We start from the raw sequence: 20,205 nt of genomic DNA, 5'->3' as shown, positions 1-20,205 counted from the left end.
CGATGATCACATTTGTTGGTGCACAATAGCTCACAGCATCTTCTTATAATCCTTTTAATTTCTGTAAAGTTGGTAATAATGTCCCTAAATTCATTTCTGATTTCAGTCATCTGGTTTTTCTCTCCTGTTCTCTGAGTTCAGCTAAAGATTGTCAGCTTTGTTGACGTTTTCAAAGAACCACCTTCCAGGAACATTGATTGTCTTTATTTTCCTTCCCCTGTGTCTTTTATCTCTGCGTTAACCTTTATTATTCCCTTTCTTCTGCTGGCTTTGAGTTTAGTTTGCTCCTTTTTTCCAGTTCTTTAGGGCGTTAGGCGATTGATCGGCGATCCGTCTGCTTTATCAGTGTGTGTTTACAGCAGTGAGTTCCTGCCGAGCTTTGGCGCCTCCCCTGAGTGGGGCTCCCGTAGGCTTTCATTTCATCCCGTTCACCTCAACCTGGGGTACGGCCTCCCTGCTGACTTCTTTGGCCCACTGGTTGTTTACGGGTGTGATGTTTGGTTTCCACATATTTGTGGATTTTCCATTTTTCCACCCGTGATTATTTCTAGCCCCATCCTTGTGGTTGGGAAGAGGAAGGTGGGGATGGCGGGAGTGTGGATGGAAGACACACGGACTCCAGCCTGGGGTCATGGGGGAGGCAGGGTGTTCTGCACAGTGACGCACACCAGGGCGAGGCTCAGGGCCCACAGTGTCCCCGGCAGAGGACCCCAATCACAGCTGGGGGCAGATGGTCCACAGGGACGAGGACACCTGGTGAGGGATGGCCCAAGAGTCCTGGCCCCCTGCTTTGGGGTGGCGGGACCACCCGCGGGCTCCCTGGTGAGGGCCTAGTGACATTCTCCTGGGCAGACCGTGTCCCCACCTGCCTTGTCCACGTGATGCCCCTGGGTTGTGGACTGAGCCCCTCCACCTGTGCAGGGGGCCACCCTCCACCCGGCCCTTCTGATTAATGCCCCCTCTGCCGGTGCGAATGTGTCTCCCAAGCCCTGTGGCCTGACCACTCTGCCTGTCCCATGTCCCCTCTAGGTGCCCCCTCAGACCAGCCCCGTGCTCTGCACCAGTTCCCACCTGGTCATCATTTGCCTGGGTCATTGTCCCCAGGAGTTAACTGTCCCCTTCCCACCTGCTCCCGTCCACCCCCTGCAGCCAGAGGGCTCTCAAGCCCCAGGGCGGCCTTCTGAAACCCTCCTGAGAGCACCACCTTGCCTGGTAAGACCCCTTGGTGGCCCTGAGTCACTGGGGGTGTCTAGTGCCCCGGACGAGAGGCCTGTCCACCAGGTGACAACCTTCCCACCAGGGGACAAGCTCGCACCCAATTTTTTCTCTCTTTCCTGCGTTATCAACATGACCTTATCTATTGGTGTTTGGTTTTTAATCTGGCTTCCCTGCTGCAATGTAAACTCTGCGAGCCCAGTGGAGATCTGAAGGTGCCCTTCCCTTCATCCCGGGAGGAGGGACCCGGGCAGGGTGGTGAGGCCTGTTACCTCTGTCCTCGTGGGCTCACGGCCTCCATGCCGAGTGCGTGTGTGTGGCAGTCCCCATGCGGCCTGAGCGTGTTTTCAAGGGTGGTGGGCAGAAACACAGGGCCAGTCGAAAGCTGATGAGAACATTCAAGTGATGGGGCAGTTTGTGTAAGACCAAACCAGAGCACGTCTGTAGATCGAGAGTGCTGAGGGCAGCCGGGAGGGCTCATGGCCACCACTGGGTCAGAGCTGGTCGCGTGGCCAGGACGTGGAGTGTGGCACTCTCCGGGGGGCCATCGAATCTGTGCACGAGGAGCTCTCTGGGGAGCAGGTCCTAACAACACCCTGCTTGCACACTCATGGTGAGAGATGTAGCAGGCCGTCAGTGGTCAGGGGCAGGGCCACTTCTGGAAGCTTCTCAGGTGAGTGGCAAGTGCTTGGCGGATGTCTTGGCTAGCACCTGAGCCGGAGTGTGGGTGCACAATGCACAGGGCGGGGGGACACCCACTTCCGAGGAGGACCCAGTGCCAGGCTGGCCCCAGACCCCACCGGGCTCTAGGAGAGCCGTCACTGGGGACAGTCCAGCTCCTTGAGGACATCAGAAGTGGCCCAGGGGGTGGTGGGGACGAGGGGGGCAGACATAGAAGAGGGGAGGGCACCATGGAAAGAGAGTTCATGCCGTGGGCTGTGAGGCCCAGGGTGCCTGTGGATCTAGAGCATCATGGGCCGGTGTGAGCAGGGTGTCTGGGACAAAGACCGTGCTCGGGGGCGTTCGCTGGAGGAGTGGGCTCTCCCTCCCATTGGATTTGTGTCAGAGAGTCTGCCCCCCTTCCCGAGATCACGGGCTGCTTGGGAGGCCTGGTGGAGGGGCGCGGGGCTGCATCCTGAGCTCCTGAAATCGCAGGGTGGCCGGCCCCCCCTGTGGACGACAATGTCACGGCTGCAGGACTGGGAGGGACACACGCGCGAGAGGACCCTGCGCTTGAAGGTGATTCTGTTCATTGTCAGCCCCTCTGGCCGGGGACTAGCCCCAGGGGACGCCGTGGCCCCATCACAGACAGGGTCCTTCCCTGTGGGCGGCGAGGCTCCTCACATCACAGGAGGAGGTGGCGGTGATGGGGCCCGACGCTAAACGGGGCGGCACTGCCTCGGGATTCGGGCCAGTAGGAGGGGCTCAGCATTTCCTCCCGAAAGGCCTGAGCTGGGCGAGGACAAGCCGCATCGATCTGGGGCCGGCAGAACAGGCAGAGCGGGAAGCCCGAGGGCTCAGCAGTCAAATTAGGTGCAGGCTTTTCATTCATTTATTTATTTATTTTGGAAAACGAGGTGCCTGGCCTCCCTTGCAGGAAATTTGAAAACCTCCGGCTGATCTTCTATAGATGTTTTAATGCATTTTTTCACAACAGCGATACAAACGCAGGGAAGTTTGGTGCCGTGTAATTTCTGCAGATGACACTCCCGAGACTCCCCATCCCTGTCCTTTCCTTGTGCGCAGAAGGAAGGAGCCATGTGGCTTCTCCATCCCGACCAGAATGAAGGAGGCGCTTTGGCCTTTGGCCACCTCCACGGTCAGTGCGCTGGGCGGGCAGCGCCGCCCGGGGCCACGGCCCCCCATGGGCGCCTGCTGGGCAGGGCTCCCCTCCCACGTGCGGACAGTCTTGTTGTGATGGAGTCAACGGGCCAGAGCTGTTTGCAGAACAGTTGGTTTGGGAGCTGCCACGGGCCACAGGATAATTGTTCTTTGTTGTTTGGATGAACAACGGGCGGTGCTTTCCACACACGCACCCCACCCCCCGGGGCCTCAGACTTTCTTTCAGTCAATTCGTCATCCAATGTCAGGAGTGTCCGACCCTGGGGAAGAGCCGAGGACCTCTGTCGGCTTTGTCACATGGGCCCGTGGCCCCAGAGAGGCAGGCTCCAGGGAGGCGCTCTGGAACCATCCATTCAATGCAAGAATGAGTCAGGGCCAGCACCTCTGCCTCCAGAGGGGGAAACTGAGGACAAGACAGTCACCAGTTCACAGACCCCCAGGGACTTGGGCAAAGCCCCTGCTTGTGAAGTCAGGGGACAGTTTCCACTGGGCACTGGCAGGGCTGGGGTCCAGGGCGAGCCGGCCCCCTCCCCAGCTCCTCGGGGTCGGAGTGGCGCTCCCGCCCCACTCTGGCCCCTGGGTGTCAAGCTGGTGGCATTTCATACCGGCTCCCTGTGCTTTGTTGAACAAATAAGTAGTCCAGGTTAACAAGCATGGAGAGGGAGCGGGCCCCTCGGAAAAGCAGCCAGTGAGCCTGGCTGCTGACAGAAGCAGCTCGCACACGTGGAAAACCAACCTGAACAACCTGGGAGAACAGTCTGGAGCACACTTCCAAGGCTGGAGACCCAGAGAGCTGCTCACAAACACCGTGTCCTGCTTACAGCCTGCTGTTCCGAGCCGCTTTATGCAGAGTCCCGGACCCAGTGAACAAACACACACGCTGTGGGTCACGCGAGTGGGTTCTTGCCGCTGGAGGGATTACGGGTTAGAGGTTGTGGCTGTGGTTCTGATGTTAATACTCGGGGAACCTCAGCGGATGACATAGGGGAATTCTTCGTACTACTTTTGCTACTTGTTTTGGTACATTTAAAATTATTTCACAAAAAAAGTTTTAAAAATTTAAAGAAATGTCCAACAAATCCAAGGAAAGGTTCTTAATAGAAATGCAACTGGAAATACTGATGAGCCTTTTTGCCCATCAGATGGCAGCATCTAAACAATTAATAATAGGAAGTGTCTTTTGGGTATAAGGAGACGGGCGCTGCTAGACAGTTGGAGTAAAAACTGGCAAAGCCTCTCTACGGGACAATGTGGCACTTCTCTGATGCTAAGGTGCAGAGACCCAAATGTGTCCTGTCTGAATGTGTGGGGTCTTTTGGGCTCCAGGGTCTGTCCTGCTGAGATTCCCACACAGAAAACCCAGATTTGTACACAGAACATATGTAGGGTCTTTGTCGCAGAGTTTGCAATAGCAAGAAATTGCAGACCGTTTAATAATCCGCTTATTCATGAGGGGCACGCGGGGGACCCAGGAGCCAGAAGCTCCCCGTCTGCCCTGTGGAAGAACCAACAAGAACGCAGCCCGCCTGAGTCTGCTGAGTCGGGGTGGGGTGGGGGCGGGAGAGGCTGCGAGCCCGGGTAGCAAGCGGGGCTTTGGACGGTTTGTACTTGAAGAACGGTTGTTGGGAGCGCATAATGCCCACTCACTTCTCTACCCTCTGCCCCAGCTGGTCGCGGCCATCGTGTTCATCAGCTTCGGTGTGGTGGCGGCCTTCTGCTGCGCCGTTGTGGACGGCGTGTTTGCGGCTCGGCACATAGTGAGTTCCTTCTACATTTTGTTCTCCATTGGTGGTGGAGGTTTAAAAACATCTACAAAAACAAAATTTCATTTTGCAGAATTCAGCTCACTGACCTTCTTGGTTCCTTTCTCCACTTGTTTGTCCTTCTCTGGCTTTTCCTCATTCCCTGCAAAACTGAGCCGCACAAGTGCACACCCATGCACAAGTGTGTACATGCACGGACAGGAGGACACTCACGTGCACACACACACAGTCACATGCATACAATTCACATGCACACGCAGTACACTCACGCACTTGTGTGTGTCACATGCATATGGGGCATACACACACTCACGTGCATGCACATCTGTGCACACTCACATGCGTATACTCGCACACGCACACTCATCTGCATGCACACGCACACGCTAAGCACACTCACATACACACATACTCATGTGCATGTGAACACACTCACGTGCACACATGCACATACATGCACGCACACACTCGTGTGCATGCGTGTGTACCGACACGCAGGCACACACATGCGTGCACACACACGCGTGCACACGTACACACTGACACGCACCAGCATCGGCATCTCAGTCGGAATCCAAATTTTCAACTTCCTACGTGACTTTCCTCTATCTTAGCTCTGAAACCTCTGCCCGAGCACTTAGTTCAAATTCGTGTCTTGAGAGAGTTTTCTCCTGATGCTGTGGTTGTGAGACCCTTTACCTCCGTTGATCTCACGGCGTGAAGCGTCCGTCAGGGTCCCTCACGGCAGAGCCGCACCAGGGGCTCGCTGTGGAACCGCGGCCACGGCTCAGGGCGCTGGCTGGTTTTGTCTGCGACAAGCAGGTTCCAAGTGAAAGAGAAATCAGAGCAATGAGGATGATGAGCATAAAAATACTAAAGTCTGCTAAAATCGGTCAAGGCGACCAGGCATCCATTGTCAAATTAGGTAGGATAGTTTTTAAACCTTTTTGTATATTTAGAAAAGCTTTGCTACAATGTCAGGAAATGGCTTTTGTTTCAAGCTGACCTGCCCTTGGCCCACATTTCCTCTGAAACCAGACGCCCGTCATGTATGGCTGCTTTGACCTTGGATGCCGGACACAGGAGCCGGCGGGGCTGGTGCCGGCTCGGCCTCTGCCGTCCGCTGCGCGAGCTGTGTCAACCTTCCCAGTGTCCTGTCCTGCTAAAGGACCTGAGACGCCGCGACAGACGTCTACAGCCTGAGGCGCGCTGGGCGGGCAGCAGACGGACATCGCGTTCCTGCTGCCCCGAGGCCTCCGAGCTCGCCCGCAAGCACGCCGCTCAGCAACGGCGTCAGGCTTGTGCCGCCCACGGAGAGCTCTGTCCCCACAAATGCTCATGTGGAAACCTAGTCCCCAAGGCGACGGTGACTGGGTGCAGGCTTCAGGAGATCACGAGGTGGGGCCTCTGTGAAGGGATGTCCTCCTCCTCGTGGGCGAGCCCACGCTGTCCCTGAACCCGGAGGTGGGTTCCCACCAGACGCTGGATCTGGCGCCCCCTGACCTTGGACTCCCAGCTGCCAGACCATGAGGAGCCGATGTCTGTTGCTCACTGACCCCAACTTACGGTATCTTTGTGGCAGCAACCCGCATGGACTAAGAAATTGGTACCAAGAGTGGGGTGCTGCCCGGGGTCCCCAGGGCCAAGCAAAGCCCCTGGAGGTGGGGGGAGGTGGATAAAAAGGTGCAGGCTTTTCAGTCCGAGAAGCGCAGGAGCAAACTGTGAGCTTGGGCCGGTTTCCTACTTGCAATGGGGTGATGCTCCTCTCCCAGGGTGTGGTTGAGGATGACCTAGAGTCACGTGTGCCTTTTAGGGGCTGCCAAATCAAGGAAGACCACCCTTTCCTGGGCAGACCCTGTTCTTTTAGTTGAAATGAGATGTGGACTTTTGGGAACCCACAGACAGAGTCTGGGCAGAAGGCTTCACGAGACCCATCTTTTTTCCTCTATTAACTACAGAGCCAGCAATAGCTGGGTTTTCCTGAAAAGTGGTGACATGGTGTTTGAAGATGGGCATCTTCACTCGGCCCCAGGTTCTGCCTGGCTGGTGACCTGGGAGAGGAAGGGGCTGGGGGAGCATGGTGAGGGGGCCAAGGTGCAGGGCCCTGATGCAACTTTCCTTGTTTGTCTGGAAGGGAGCTGAGGGAGAGTGCTCTGGGTTCCCAGCTCAGGGACTGTGCATGAGGCCCCGCCCCCTGGGGGTGGAATCAATGGGGGGAGCAGGGGCCTGGCCCCATTGTCTGTGCATCCTTCCACAGTGGTCCCGACCTGGTGCCCCTTCTCTGTCCTGAGAGGGCAAAGCCGTCAGAACTTCATGAGGCTCCAACGTGCCCTGCGTAAACTTGAATGCTTCTTAGGTCTTTAAAAAGTGCAAGGGGCGCCTGGGTGGCTCAGTTAAGCGTCTGCCTTCGGCTCAGGTCATGATCCCGGGGTCCTGGGATCGAGCCCCACGTCGGGCTCCCTGCTCAGCGGGGAGCCTGCTTCTCTCTCTTCCTCTGCCTGCCTCTCTGCCTACTTGTGCTCTCTCTCTGTCAAAAAAATAAATAAAATCTTAAAAAAAAAAAGTGCCGGCACCCAGTGTTAATCTTAGGCTAATCCGGGTTTGCCTTATAGTAACCCATTCTTTCCACTTTTCTCTAAGTTTGAAATTATTTCCAGATAAAAGTTTTAAAATGCGAGGACCAAGTGCACGGCTTCACTCTCCCCGGTCAGGGGTTCGAAGTGAGTGCTGCAGGGGCAGTTGGCCCAGCCCCGGGGGGATCGCTGCCTCCGGAGAGCTCAGGCTCCCCCAGACACCGAGGGTGCTTGCTGAGCCCGCCGCACGGCCCACTCCTCACACCCTTGCACTTTCCTTTAGTCTTCGGCTTGGTTTTCTGCTTTGCTCCGGCTGCACGTGGCCGTTGTCTGCGGGGCTGGCCCGTCCTCCCTGCACAGGGCATGTGCGTCGGGGAAGACACGGACGTGGGTCCGAAGGAGCTGAGTTTCCAGGTGAACGTGGGCAACCGGACTCGGGGGCCGGCCGTGATTGTCCAACAGACGATAAAATCAATTGACCAAAGGCTCTTTCCCACAAACTTGTCACCGGCTTTTAGCACCTCCCAAAATTATGATTTTAAGATGCCAACAACTGGGAGACAAAATGTGGGGACACCAGGATGTGGGGAACACAGGCCCCAGGATGTGGTGCCGGGCACGGCACTGAGGCCCAGCTGCACCCAGGCCCGCAGAGCTCGGGCCGGTGGCCTCCGGACCACTGGGCCTGCAGGGTGGACACCCCTTCCTGTGCCCACAGCACCTAGGAACGGTGACAATGTGGCGGGGTCTCGAGGACCGCACCAGTGCCCGCCGGGCGTCGGCTCCCCTCCCGGGTCGGTCCCAGCCTCGGGCCTTCAGTCGCTTGCACGCTTGCCGCTCACAGTCTGCACTCCAGGCTCCTCTCTCCCGGCTGCCGACAGCCCTCGCCCTGCCTGCCCAGCAGATGCCAGGGGGCTTGGGTCGGGCAGGCAGCCTTGGGAACCCCGGTCTTGAGGTCTGCCCTGTGCGTGGGTGTTTGCCTGTCTCTCCTCCCACTCAGACACGTCGCAGAGAAATTTCCTTCAAAACCACTTGTTTTGAAGCGGGAGGTCTCCTCCATGCTGCATGCGGGAGCAACAAGGGAAGGCATGCGCTCCCTCGGCACCTGTCCCCTTTCTCGGACGACTGGGTTCTGTTGACTGGTTTGCAGGCGAGGCGCGAATGTTGCCCGCTAGGACTCCCTCGTTCCAAACTGGCGGGTGCCTCGCGAAGCGGAACGCCGGTCCCTGGGACTCGGAAGGTCGTCAGGACATCTGTCAGGAATCACTGATTTCTACCCAGCGGGGCCTTCTGGCGGATCGTCTGCGGGACTCGTGGTTCTGGTTTATCACAGGAGACACGGGAAATAATGGGGTCAGGACGGACTTGTGCTAGCAGAACAGCTTCGTGGCTGGGACTCAACACACTGCACTGACGGCGGGGGCACGGTGTCTTCTTCCTCCCGGTGGCCCCGGTTCCTCATTCACAGCTGCCTTCCCCCTGTGCAACAGGCCAGGGGCAGCGGACCTCTCTGGAAAGGGTCAGGGTCAGCACATTAGGCCTGTGGCCACGTGGCCTTGGCCACGGCTACTTAGTGCCGCCGCCGCAACACAAAAGCAGCCACAGACCATATGTGGACAAATGAGCATGCCAATAAAACTTTATTTACAAAATCAAGCTGTGGGCCAGACGCGGCCCAAGGGCTATAGGGGGCTGACCCCTGCAGGAGACACACAGGGTTTCAACTGAGCTTTAGTGACTTAGATCTGATATTAATAAGTGTGGTGTCTTAATGTTAATCTAGGTGGAACGGTTAAGAAATAAAAACCGTGTCAATGGTCTTTCTGCACACCACTGCCCATATTCTTAGACTAGAATGGTTAGACCAGACTCTGGGCTCTCTCCAGCCCCTGCAGAGATGAGGGTTATCCCCCGAGAAACACAATCTCTAAGGACATCATACATTCAAAAACCAAGTTTGTGTGATAGGTGGGACTCACATAGGTCACAGTTTTATTTAATTCAAACTAGTAAGAATTATTTCATCCTGATTGGACACTGAAGATCAGACAGAAAATGAAACCAAGTCACCAGTGCTTTTGTGTTAGGAAGAGGACTTACTGAAAAGTCCAAGTCTTACACCAATTCTTTGTGTCTGATTGAAGGTGGCGCCCAGCCGGCTGAATGTCTGTGTCCCCAGAACACGTGTATGGCGGCCAGACAGCCGTGCGGTGGCAACAGGAGGAGGGCCAGCCACTGGGAGGTGATCAGGGTCAGATGGGGTGGGATTAGTGTCTGGACAGAGACCAGAGCCCACTGTCCGCCGTGGGAGGAAAGGCAGGAAGAGGCCGGCGCCCTGGTCTCGGGCCGCTGCTAGGGTTGTGGGAACAGGTGTCCGTGGTTCAGGCCGCCCTGCCCTTGGCATGTGGTACACTGGCCAGAAGACTGGAGCAGAATAGTGGCAAGATGTCCCAGACCAGGTGGCCGGTGCTCCCGTGGGGCTGGACTCAGCCCAGGACAGGGTGACCCGTGCATCTGGACCCTTCCAGGAAGGCTGCGAAGTCAGAAAGGGTGTTGCCACGTGGTTATCGGCGTGAGGAAGGGCGCCGATCCAGCAGGACGGGAACCTCATCATCGGCAGGATGCTGCCATCTGTCACACGGTGCCACCAGCGCCCGGGACCGGGTGGGACGCTGAGCTGGAGCTGCTAGAACAGGGCCTTGTAGGGATGACACCCCCAAGGGAGGGAGGGTCAGAGCGGAGTCAGCGGGTGTCTGGCGAGGGCTCAGGGGTGGTCACCGCGGGGCCCCAGGGCGCCTGCACAGCGGTGGCACCAGTCCCCCAGCCCCCGGCCCTGCACAGCCCTGTTGTCTGTCCTCCATCCATCCTCACCCGTCTCCTGAGGGAAGGTAGACCCACGCGGCTGCTCAGCTCCGTCCCCTGGGCTTCATCCGGAAGGTGTGGTCATGGGTGGTTTCCTATGCTCTTCTTAGGTCAGAGCTGGGAGTGCTCTGAGAAATATGACTAACGGAGAAATAAATACTCCTTGTTATTGCTGTGTCCCCTAGGGGCGGGCACTGTTCTAACCTGGGTACTTTCCTGTCTGGCACTGCGATGATCCCTGGATGCTGGGCACAGACTTGGAGGGAAAATTGAATAGGGCCATAGGTGGTGGATGTATGTTGAGTGGTTGGTGGGTGGACGGCTGTAGGGAGGGAGGGAGGAAGGGAGGGATGGAGAGAGGGGTGGAAGGAGGGAGGGGTGGAGGGATGGAGGGAGGAAGGGAGGGAGGGAGGGGTGGAGGGAAGGGTGGAGGAGTGGAGGGGTGGAGGGAAGGAGGGGTGGAGGGAGGAAGGGAGGGGTGGAGGGGTGGAGGGGTGGAAGGAGGGGGGAAGAGATGAAGGGGGGAGGGAGGGGTGGAGAGAGGGTGGAGGGAGAGGAGAGGAAGGGGGAGGTATGGAGGGGGGTGGAGCGGTGGAGGGAGGGAGGGATGGAGGGATGGAGGGAGGGGTGGAGGGGTGGAGGGAGGGAGGAAGAGAGGGGTGGAGGGAGGGAGGGATGGAGGGAGGGGTGGAGGGGTGGAGGGAGGGAGGAAGAGAGGGGTGGAGGGAGGGAGGGATGGAGGGAGGGGTGGAGGGGTGGAGGGAGGGAGGAAGGGAGGGGTGGAGGGGTGGAGGGAGGGAGGGAGGGCGGGGTGCAGAGGTGAATGACTAGGTGACCAGGTGGAGATGGGCTGGGTAAATGAATTAATGCGGAGTCCTTTTCTCTCCCTTCCTAGTAGAACATGTGTCGTGATGCGGGTGGAGGGCGGAGGAACGCGTCTGCCGCCTGCAGGGCAGGTCCTGCTCTCCGGGCCCAGCTGCCCTGGAGGGAGCCCTGGTGTCTCCTGATCCGTGCCCGCCTCCGCAGACTCCAGTTGGCTTTGGGGCCCGTCCCTGGGCTCAGAGGCCGGGCCCTCCTGACCGGGGGACTGAACGGCCGCATTCCGCGTGTGTCTCTGTGCCTAGGAGCCCAGGCCCCTCACCGCAGGAAGATGCCAGTTTCTCGCCAGCGAGGTGGGGTACGTGCACGACGCCCACGAGACGGAGGTACGCGGGGCACGGTGGTGTGGGAGGCTTCACTCCGCTAACCCGGGCCCCGCAGGCTCCCTGTGCCCCCTCAGAAGCTGAGTGCTTTGCTTCTGGCTTCCTGACCCGCAGGATGCACGGCGCCCCATGGACCCACAGCGGTCCTGCAGCCCCCCGCGGGGCGGGTGCGGCCGGCTCACTGCACAGCCCGCCGTGCCGTTCACCCAACAAGCTCGCCCGCCGTTCCGGGGCCACTTCCGCTCGGGCGGGCCGTCCTACCCCAGCTCTGCATAAATGTGTCAGCCTGACTAATCACGGCCTCCCCACTGTACAAGCGTGCATGAGCCGGGCACCGGGAGCAGACACCGGGGCTCACCCCCAACGTGGCTTGCGGGCGCTCCGTGAACCTCAGGGCCTGGGGCTCCCTGCTGTCCCGTCCAGGGGGCGGCATCCGTCTCCAAAGGCTGCCCCCAGCCCTCCTGGCCTTTTGCCCGGCGTGGGGGGGGGATCCCGAGGACTCTCCTGTCAGAGGGCGTCACGGGGCTGTCCGGGCCCTCCCTGCACACCCCCACCACCCAGTCACCACAGACCCTCCTGCCGTCCGCCCTTCCTGCCCACACTGATGTATGGTCACTTGATGGCCAACTGTTCACCTCTGCTCCTGGGCTCACCGAGGAGCAGGACCCCGTCCTGACCCCCATCTGTCAGGCCTTCTGGGGACAGGCCTACATGACCTGGGGCTGCCCTGGCGCCCTCCTCGTTCCCAACCGTCTGTCTCTTGGAACCGGCCCAGGAGCTTGAGCTAATTCTGATGCCCCCGCCCCCCAGCTTGTTGATTCAGTGGACACAGGATCTGAAATGCTCTAAGGCATGGCCAGCAGCCTTCCCTGTAAAGGGTCAGTAATATTCCAGACGGTCTCTGTCCCAGCTACTCAACCCTGTCTCTCCGGTGTGAGGATGACCGTGGGCAAGGTGTAAGCAGAGGGGCGTGGCCATACAGAGCTTTGCAAAACGGGCAGTGGGCAGGGCCGGGCTGGAGGCCTCTCACTGGCTGACCAGCTCTAAGCCGCTGTCCCCTGTGGTGGCACACTTCCCGGGAGCCACGTGCTGCCCGTGCAACTCCCTCCACTGCCCTGTCCCCCTGCCCCCTCAGCCTCCAGCCCCCCCCCCCGGGGCCCCCAGCTTGCCCCCTGCTGGCCTGCTGGTCTGGACACTTCCCTTACCATTTGCAGGTGCTCACGCACACCAGAGCACCCAAAGGCCTGTAACCACAGGACCTTGGAAGGAAGGCTCCATGTCCAGTGGTTCTGGAGGTGTGGCCAAGGAGGGGCTGGGGCCCTGGGACGCTCTGAGCACCTCTGGGGTCTGGCCCTGCTCCTTCACCTGTCCCAGGCCAGATGAGCCCGCACCCTGCCCCTCACTTGGCGCACCATCCTACCTCAGAAGCTTCTTCTCCTCCCCAGAGGCCACTGTCTCCCCTCTGAATTTCGGTGGTCTCTGCCTCACTTACTTCCCAAACACGGGCTGTATGGCTCATGCCACATGTTGAAAAGCGCTGGGGGAAGGAGGAAGGAGCGTGTTTTTGCTCCAATCTTGCTCTTTTAACATCAAAATCTCCCAACCATTTACAGCGCCATTATGGCAGGCACCCAAAGGGAAGCCTCCATGTTGCTTACCCAAGGCTGGCTTGGCCAGATCGGGAGCTGTTCTACCTGTGGGCAGGAAGAGGTCTCACCTGAAGGATTCCCACCTGTCCCCTCCTGGAGGCATCCCCACCTGTCCCCTCCTGGAGCTGTCCCACCTGTCCCCTCCTGGAGCTGTCCCACCTGTCCCCTCCTGGAGGCATCCCCACCTGTCCCCTCCTGGAGCTGTCCCACCTGTCCCCTCCTGGAGCTGTCCCACCTGTCCCCTCCTGGAGGCATCCCCACCTGTCCCCTCCTGGGAGCTGTCCCACCTGTCCCCTCCTGGAGCTGTCCCTGCCTGCAGGCTCGGCGCCTGGAACCCTCTCCTTCTCCTTGTCCACCGAACAATGGCTGCCTGGAGCCCCTGGCTTGGCCAAGCAGGGCCCTTGAAGCCCTCCAGCAGGGAGAGCCCTGCCACCCCGCAAAACCACTACACCTGGAATGGGTGGGGCAAGGGCAGTTTGGGAGACAAGGCTCAGCAAGAGGAGCTGCCTGACTGCCCTGTGCGCCGTGGCCGGTCGTGGCTCCCGGGGCGGCAGCCCTGCCCACTGGGACAAGGTCTCTCTGCGTGCAGGTCACCTGCCACCCCTCGAGTGGCCCGTGTCAGCTGAAGGTGAAGAGCAGCACCTGCTACTGTTGTGAGCTCTACAGCTGCTGGAGGTGAGGGCGGCCCCTGCTCCCGGCCCCGGCCCTGGGCCCGCACGCCGCCGCCTCCCCTGTGAGGAAGGGGTGCGGGGAGAGACCCAGGCTCGGTGAGGTGGTGCGGGATGGGGGAGGCCGTGGCCTCCGGCCCCTCGTCGTGGCTCTGTAGAAGCCGTGAGCTGGATGTGAGCGTCCGGTTTCTCAGGGACGTCTCCCGGGTTGGCTGGGGCCTGGCTGGGGCGGCGGCGGCGGGGCTCCCTTCCCCTGGCCTGGCTGGCTGCTGAGAACACGGCGCCCTGGCCGGCTCTGGAATGCTCCTCTCCCGTCCTCTGTGGACAGCGGAGGGCTGGCTTCTCTGACACGGGCTGGGAGGACCTGCCCAGGCTGCGGGCAGCCTCACAGCGCTGTGGGGCCTCCCCCAAACAAGAGCTCCATCCCACTTCCAAGCCCAGACGGGAGAAGCAGCATGCGTGTGCGTCACGGCTGCCGGCCCCCCGCCGCGACCCCCGTGCACAGAGCCCCACAGGCCCGTGTTGGGAAGGCCGGGATGAGGGGGCTCGCCCTCCCGTGTTCATGGCTCAGCCACGAGTCCTGCTTGCTCTGAGGGGACTCAGTCATCACCCTTCTGCCTGGGTCTGGGTTTGGGGAGCGGGTCTGGGTGGTCCTTCCTGCTCAGAGGCCTGGGCTCTTTCCCCAGAGGGATTTCCAGACGCCCTGTGGACAGCCTCGCCCCCACGGCCCCAGGGTGCATCTGGGCTGGTTCCCGGGGGGTGGCCTCCCCCACACCAACAAGGCCCGCGGGGTCTTCACAGCAGAGACCACAGCTCGCCGGATTCGGTGCACGGGCTCGAGCGCCCGCACGCTGCGCCCTGCCTGGCTGGCCTGTCACCCCCTTGCGGTCGTGGGTGACAGTTGCCTCTCCTCGGGCAGCACGGAGCCCCCGCTCACCTACTATGAGTTCGTGGGCGTGCGTGGCTGCCAGGACGTGCTTCACCTCTATCGGCTGCTCTGGGCCTCGGCAGTGCTGAACGTGCTGGGCGTGCTCCTGGGCATCCTCACGGCAGCTGTCCTGGGGGCCTTCAAGGACATGGTGAGTCGGGCCCGGGTGCTGGCCCTCCAGACGGCTCGGGGCTCGGGGCCCACGTCCGCTGGGGTGGGCAGGGTGGGCCTCCTTATCCTCACCTACAAATGGGGGAGTAGAGGCTCGTGAAGACAGCCCGCAGGGTGTTAGCGACACGGCAGGCCTTCACCGGCTGTTCACACGAGCGGTTCCTCTGAGGCGCGGGCTGCCCCAAACCGCTGGAGACGCGGGAGGAGCGACCGACCTGCTCCCCACCGTCTGTTCACCCCACCCCCTTACCCCCGCTGCACAGGGAACCCCCGAGCCTCCTGTCTTGGAGCCAGGGCTTCAGTCCGCATTTGCCCAAATTAGGGGTGATCCCGTGAACGGGGGCTTTAGGGCTGGGCGCTCGGCAGAGGCGGGGGCTGCCAGCTGCGGCTCCCGTTGAGCCTCCCCGCGGGCAGCGCCCTCCGCCCGCTTCTCTCTGTACGTCTGCGCCGGGAGCAGCTCGCCCTTGTCCTGTCTTCTCCCTGTACCTGCTTGTTCTAGACTTCCCGCGCAGCACACACAACGCCTCCTGAAGCCGGTCGCCGACTCCGGAGAGCGCACGGCACCCACTTGAGTTGGGAAAGGCCAGTGTGACCACACATGCACACCAGGCCCCCACAGGCCACACCCAAACTGGCGTCCGGGCTGGCGCTTCCTGAGTGCTCTGGAGACTTTGGTCATTGGCCAATTTTAGGAGCCAAGTCCACAGTAAAATTGCTGGACGGTTCAGAATGAAGTGACGTCCAGAAGGGCCACCAGTCAGCAAAGGCCACAGAGCCGTGTCAAAGCTCTGGGGTACTGTAAGAAAGAAGGAAGGTTATTCCTTAAAATTTTACACCTACTGAGTAGTCTTGTAAGTTTAATGGATTTTATAATTTAAAGATTATCTTTAGGCCCCCAGGGCTGCCACCAGATGCTTGCCCCGAGGAGGGCGCAGGGAGGCAGAGTGTGAGGACTGGGGTCTGCAGGAGGGTCTCCGGGGGCGGCGTGGCCTCGGGAACGTGGCAGTGCGTTTAACCCAGTCTGTGTGGGGAAGGTACCTCGAGAAATGTGGGCGGCGAGTCCTCAGGCATGCGGCTGGGCCCGGGCAAGTCAGGGCCAGATGGGCAGGTGCAGGGAGAGGCCTGAGCCAGGTGGGGCTCCCAGCGTCCCCAGCAGAGCGGGGCTGCCCAAGCCGACACGTTTTGCTCCCTCATGGGAGACCCCAACCCTGCTCATCCTCCAAACCCCAAAATGGCACAAACACAAAGTCAGGCCCAGCAGGGCCCTCTCCAGCCCACAACACCCCGCCACCAGCCCTGCATGGCCCAACCCCCAGGCCGCGGGATGCAGCCTGAGGGACGCTCCCCCACAAATCCGGTCTCAGGTCTTGAGATGCTCTGCACGCCCCTCCGTGTGCATGGCTCTAGTCCCCCAGGATAGCTTGTAGCTCAGCCCAGCGCACACAGTAGGTGCTCGGCAGGGTGGTCATGAACACGGCAGGCGAGTTGTGGGCCCCCAGGTTCCCGTTCTTTCTTAGAGTCCTTAGTTGGCTCTTGGGGTATGCAGAGGCAGCCCGGTGCGGTGCATTAGCAGAGCCCCTCCCTCCGAGGGTGTGCTGGTGGGGGCAGATGTGGGTGTGTTCTCCGCTTCCTTTGCTGCCCGCCCCCCCGCTGGTCCCCTCCCATCCCCACCCCTCAGGACCCTGCCTCCACTTACCTTCAGTGGGCAGCCACGAGTTTTCAGATACTCCCCCTCTGCTACCGAGGCCCCTCCCCGACGTGGCAGGGCCTGCCCCGTGGTGTCGGTGGGGGGGGAATCCAGGTCTGTCCGTGCAGGGAGGCACCTCAGTCTGGAAGCCCCCAAGCCTCCCTCTGGGGAGGACTCCAGCCCACAGCCCCCTCTGGGGGCGACAGGCGGAAGGCCCAAGTCCTGGAGTCACTTGGTGAGCTCACAAGAGCGGGGCCCAGAGAGGCTGGGTGCTTTGGTGTTATGTGCACTTCTCCAGAAATCCCTGCGACCAGGGGGCGCAGCCCTGTGCCGTGGTGTCTGGGACAGCACACGTGGGCATCAGACCCCCTACTGCCACACCCGGCTGAGAGACACCCCGTAACAGACGCCCCTGGAGGGCAGGAACCAGTGGTGGGGTTTTAAGACTTATTTATTTATTTTGGGGGGAGGGGCAGAGGGAGACAATCCCAAGCACACCTCCTGCTGAGCGTGGAGCCTGATGGGGGGCTCGATCCCACACCCCCGCGATCATGACCTGAGCCGAAATCCAGAGACGGACGCTTAACCTACTGAGCCACCCAGTCACCACAGAACCAGCAGTTTTCTTGCTTTTTCAAACAAAACACCAAAGAGATCCTGGCCTAACCCGGCACGTTGGCGAGTCCCGAGACAAAGAGAAAAATAAAAAACAAAAATAAGCCCTGCTTTGAGGGGTTTAGTTCTGGCCCGAGAGGCGTCAAAGGAGGGTGGCGGGAGGACAGGGCTCCGCAGGCCGTCGGCTTGCAGCCCAGGTGGCCGGCCGACGCGTGTCCATTCTCGCGACAGGTCCCCCCGTCCCAGCTGGCCTACGGCCCGTCCGCTCCGCCTCAGATCCTCTACAACCCCGCCCAGCAGGTCCTGGCCTACGCGGGCTTCTGCCCGGCGCCCGCGACCCTCCCCACCTGCTCGTCTCACCCTCTGCCTCTCCAGGTAGGCCCAGCGTCACCCAGGGGAGCCGGTGCACTCCCGCCGTGGGCGGCAGTCGCCCAGGACAGCCCTGGTCAGACGGGACACGAATGGGGGCTCAGGTGGAGGGAACGGGGGGCCCAGTTCAGTTACAAGGTACCAGAGCCGGCATGGCGAGGGTCTTGGGGACAGTGTGAGGGAAGCCTGGCAGACGACTCCAGGCCCCTCCACATTTCTGGTCTCCTTTGCTCCATGTGGCCCTGGCGACCTGGCCTTTGGTGTCGTCCTGACCTTGCGCCTTTTCTGACCCAAGCCAGGGTATCGCAGAAGTTCCCTTCAGAGTCCCGGCCAGCCGCCTGGGGCCTGTGAGCAGTTCTTTAGGGGGAACTGTGGGAGCTTGCCCTCCAGCCTTACCCACAGCAGTGGCCGCCTCATAGGGCAAACCCAGTAGGACACTCGGGCCTGGGGGCTCTTGTGGGGAGGGGGCTGTTTGGCGGGGCTGAGACCTCGTTCCCGGGGTGGTACTTGCCTCCAGTCCTGGGCTTGGCTTCTCTGTCTCCGCACAACTCCACATACAGCTCGGAGGAGCCCACACGCCAGCCCGGCTGCTGCCGTGGGGTGTCCGTGAGGTCCAGAGAGGCCTCCCCCGTCCAGCAGCACGAGTGGCTGGGAGCAGGTGCGGGAGGCTCTCTGGAGCCCAGGACACGGGGCACAGCATGCGAAGGAAGGCTGTCACCTGCAGCCAGCCAGGGGAGGGCCGGCTGGGCATGAGCTGAGTGTGCACAGGCCTCCCGGTCTGGTGCTGTCTCCACTCACCTTGAAAATGAGCCTAGTGGCTGAGCCACCTGGTGTAGGTGGGGCCTTCGAATTCTCAGAGGGTACCCGACCCAGAAGTCTACCCGAAGTCTCCGCAAGGCTGTGCAAGGGACGCCTCCCCCTTCCCAGGAAGCGTCGGCCAGGTAGCCACTCAGCAGGTCCTGAGTGGGCACCAGGTCCTGGTCCCATGGGGTCGACGGGTGTGAGGCGCCCCCAAGCACCCTGTCCTCAAGAGGGTGAGGCCTGGCTCAAGAGTGTCTTCTCTGCCTCTGTGACATGGGAGGAATGACCCCAAGGGTCAAGAAATGAGAGTGTTTGCCCACAAGCCCCGTAGCGCTCACCCCTGAGGACAGGTCATCGCACGTCACTGGGCACAGCCCTCCCTGCCACCCCGGCAGCGACACTCAGCAGCTCCACCTTCCCTGGAGCATCACCCACGTCTGCCTCCAGGCATCCCCCTTGGTCCCCACCACAGTGAGGACCGTGTTCCTCGACCGTGGCCTGTGTCCTGAGGGTTCTGCTCTGTTTCTCATCCCTTTAGTTTGCGGAGCTCAGAGTGTGAGACCCACAGCTGTAGGGAGGCTGGGTCCGTGGCTGGTGGGCCAACTTTGGGGACAAACCCCAGTGCAGAAACGCGGACCTGAGTGCAGGCTGGATTGGCCCAGTTGTCACTCTTCCACTCCGGGGTGGGGGTGTGTGCCCCCAAGCGCTGGGCCCTCAATCCTGTCAGGGCGCCTGCTCCCATCTGATGCCTCGCAGAAGCTTGGCTGTGAGGACCGGGTGCACCCCAAGCGCCAGCCTGACTCGGTCCTTGGAGGCGGGCAGCTACTGGGGGGTCTTCTGAGTCTGGGTCCTAAGCTCCGGGCGGCGCCGGGCAGGCGTCCTGCTCTTGCAGGTCATGATGCGTCTCCTCGGAAGATGTGCCCCTTGTAGGGCATGGGGCGTGGTAGTGGCCTTCATGTGTCAGCCGTGGGGCGGGCGAGCTGGACCGCCCCATTCCATCCTCAGCCGCCGTTGTCCGAACACAGATGCTCCTTCTGTGCCCCCGGGGGGAAGCCTGGGCTTTCCTCCCTGTGCCTCGTCGGCCTCTATCACCAGCGTCATAACGACATACACACCAACAATCAGATTTCGAGGAGATGACTGACTGGGGGGCTCCCTGTGTCTCCTGGGGGGAGAGGGGAACTGATGCTCTGATTCCATGACCAACAGAGAGGGAAAGGGAGTGCCTGAAGCGCTGTCACGGCAGCAAAGTACCCGCCGAGTAATAGCAGGGAGGGGCTAGCAGGTGCGGGCTGTTTTGAGCCGTTCATTGAAAGACCTTAAAGGGAACCCACCTTCCCTGCTCCTAGTGGTCACCTGGTCAGGACACACAGGAGGGGCTCGGCGTCATGATGTGTGCGAACAAAGATGGAAGCAGAGGTTTGGCTGCATCCTAGAACCAAGCAGTGTCTTGTCTGCTTTCCTGATGGGGCCCCTGTGTGAGCAGAGCTGTCCCAGTGAGGCCCCGTCCACCAGACGTTTTCCTCATGATTCACAGCAGTTTTCTTTGCGGTCTGTGGTGGTTTAGTCTATAGTTCATGGTGGTTTAGTCCATGGTCTGTGGTGGTTTCGTCTGTGGTCTGTGGTGGTTTACTCTGTGGTCTGTGATAGTTTACTCCATGGTCTGTGGTGGTTTACTCTGTGGTCTGTGGTGGTTTACTCTGTGGTCTGTGGTGGTTTAGTCCATGGTTCAAAGTGGTTTAGTCTGTGGTCTGTGGTGGTTTAGTCTGTGGTTTGTGGTAGTTTAGTTCATGGTTCATGGTAGTTTAGTCTGTGGTCTGTGGTGGTTTAGTCTGTGGTTCGTGGTGGTTTACTCTGTGG

The 20,205-nt window shown here is 60.4% G+C and overlaps 1 protein-coding gene across 1 annotated transcript in view; it reads left to right on the top strand.

Annotated features, from left to right (window-relative positions):
* The window catches only part of TMEM255B (transmembrane protein 255B), a 30,621-nt gene extending 11,717 nt beyond the window's left edge, over positions 1-18,904 (top strand). The window contains exons 4-9 of the mRNA XM_078069946.1: positions 4,725-4,814; positions 11,380-11,460; positions 13,696-13,781; positions 14,694-14,853; positions 17,407-17,550; positions 18,884-18,904. Of these exons, the coding sequence (XP_077926072.1) occupies positions 4,725-4,814; positions 11,380-11,460; positions 13,696-13,781; positions 14,694-14,853; positions 17,407-17,550; positions 18,884-18,904 (582 nt within the window). The remainder of the gene's footprint in view (positions 1-4,724; positions 4,815-11,379; positions 11,461-13,695; positions 13,782-14,693; positions 14,854-17,406; positions 17,551-18,883) is intronic.
* The last annotated feature ends 1,301 nt before the right edge of the window (positions 18,905-20,205 follow it).

The sequence above is a fragment of the Halichoerus grypus genome, chromosome 4 (assembly GCF_964656455.1).
Source record: "Halichoerus grypus chromosome 4, mHalGry1.hap1.1, whole genome shotgun sequence".
Taxonomy (NCBI): Eukaryota; Metazoa; Chordata; class Mammalia; order Carnivora; family Phocidae; genus Halichoerus; species Halichoerus grypus.
The sequence above is the reverse complement of the archived record's forward strand: the minus strand, read 5'-3'. Positions and strand labels throughout refer to the sequence as shown.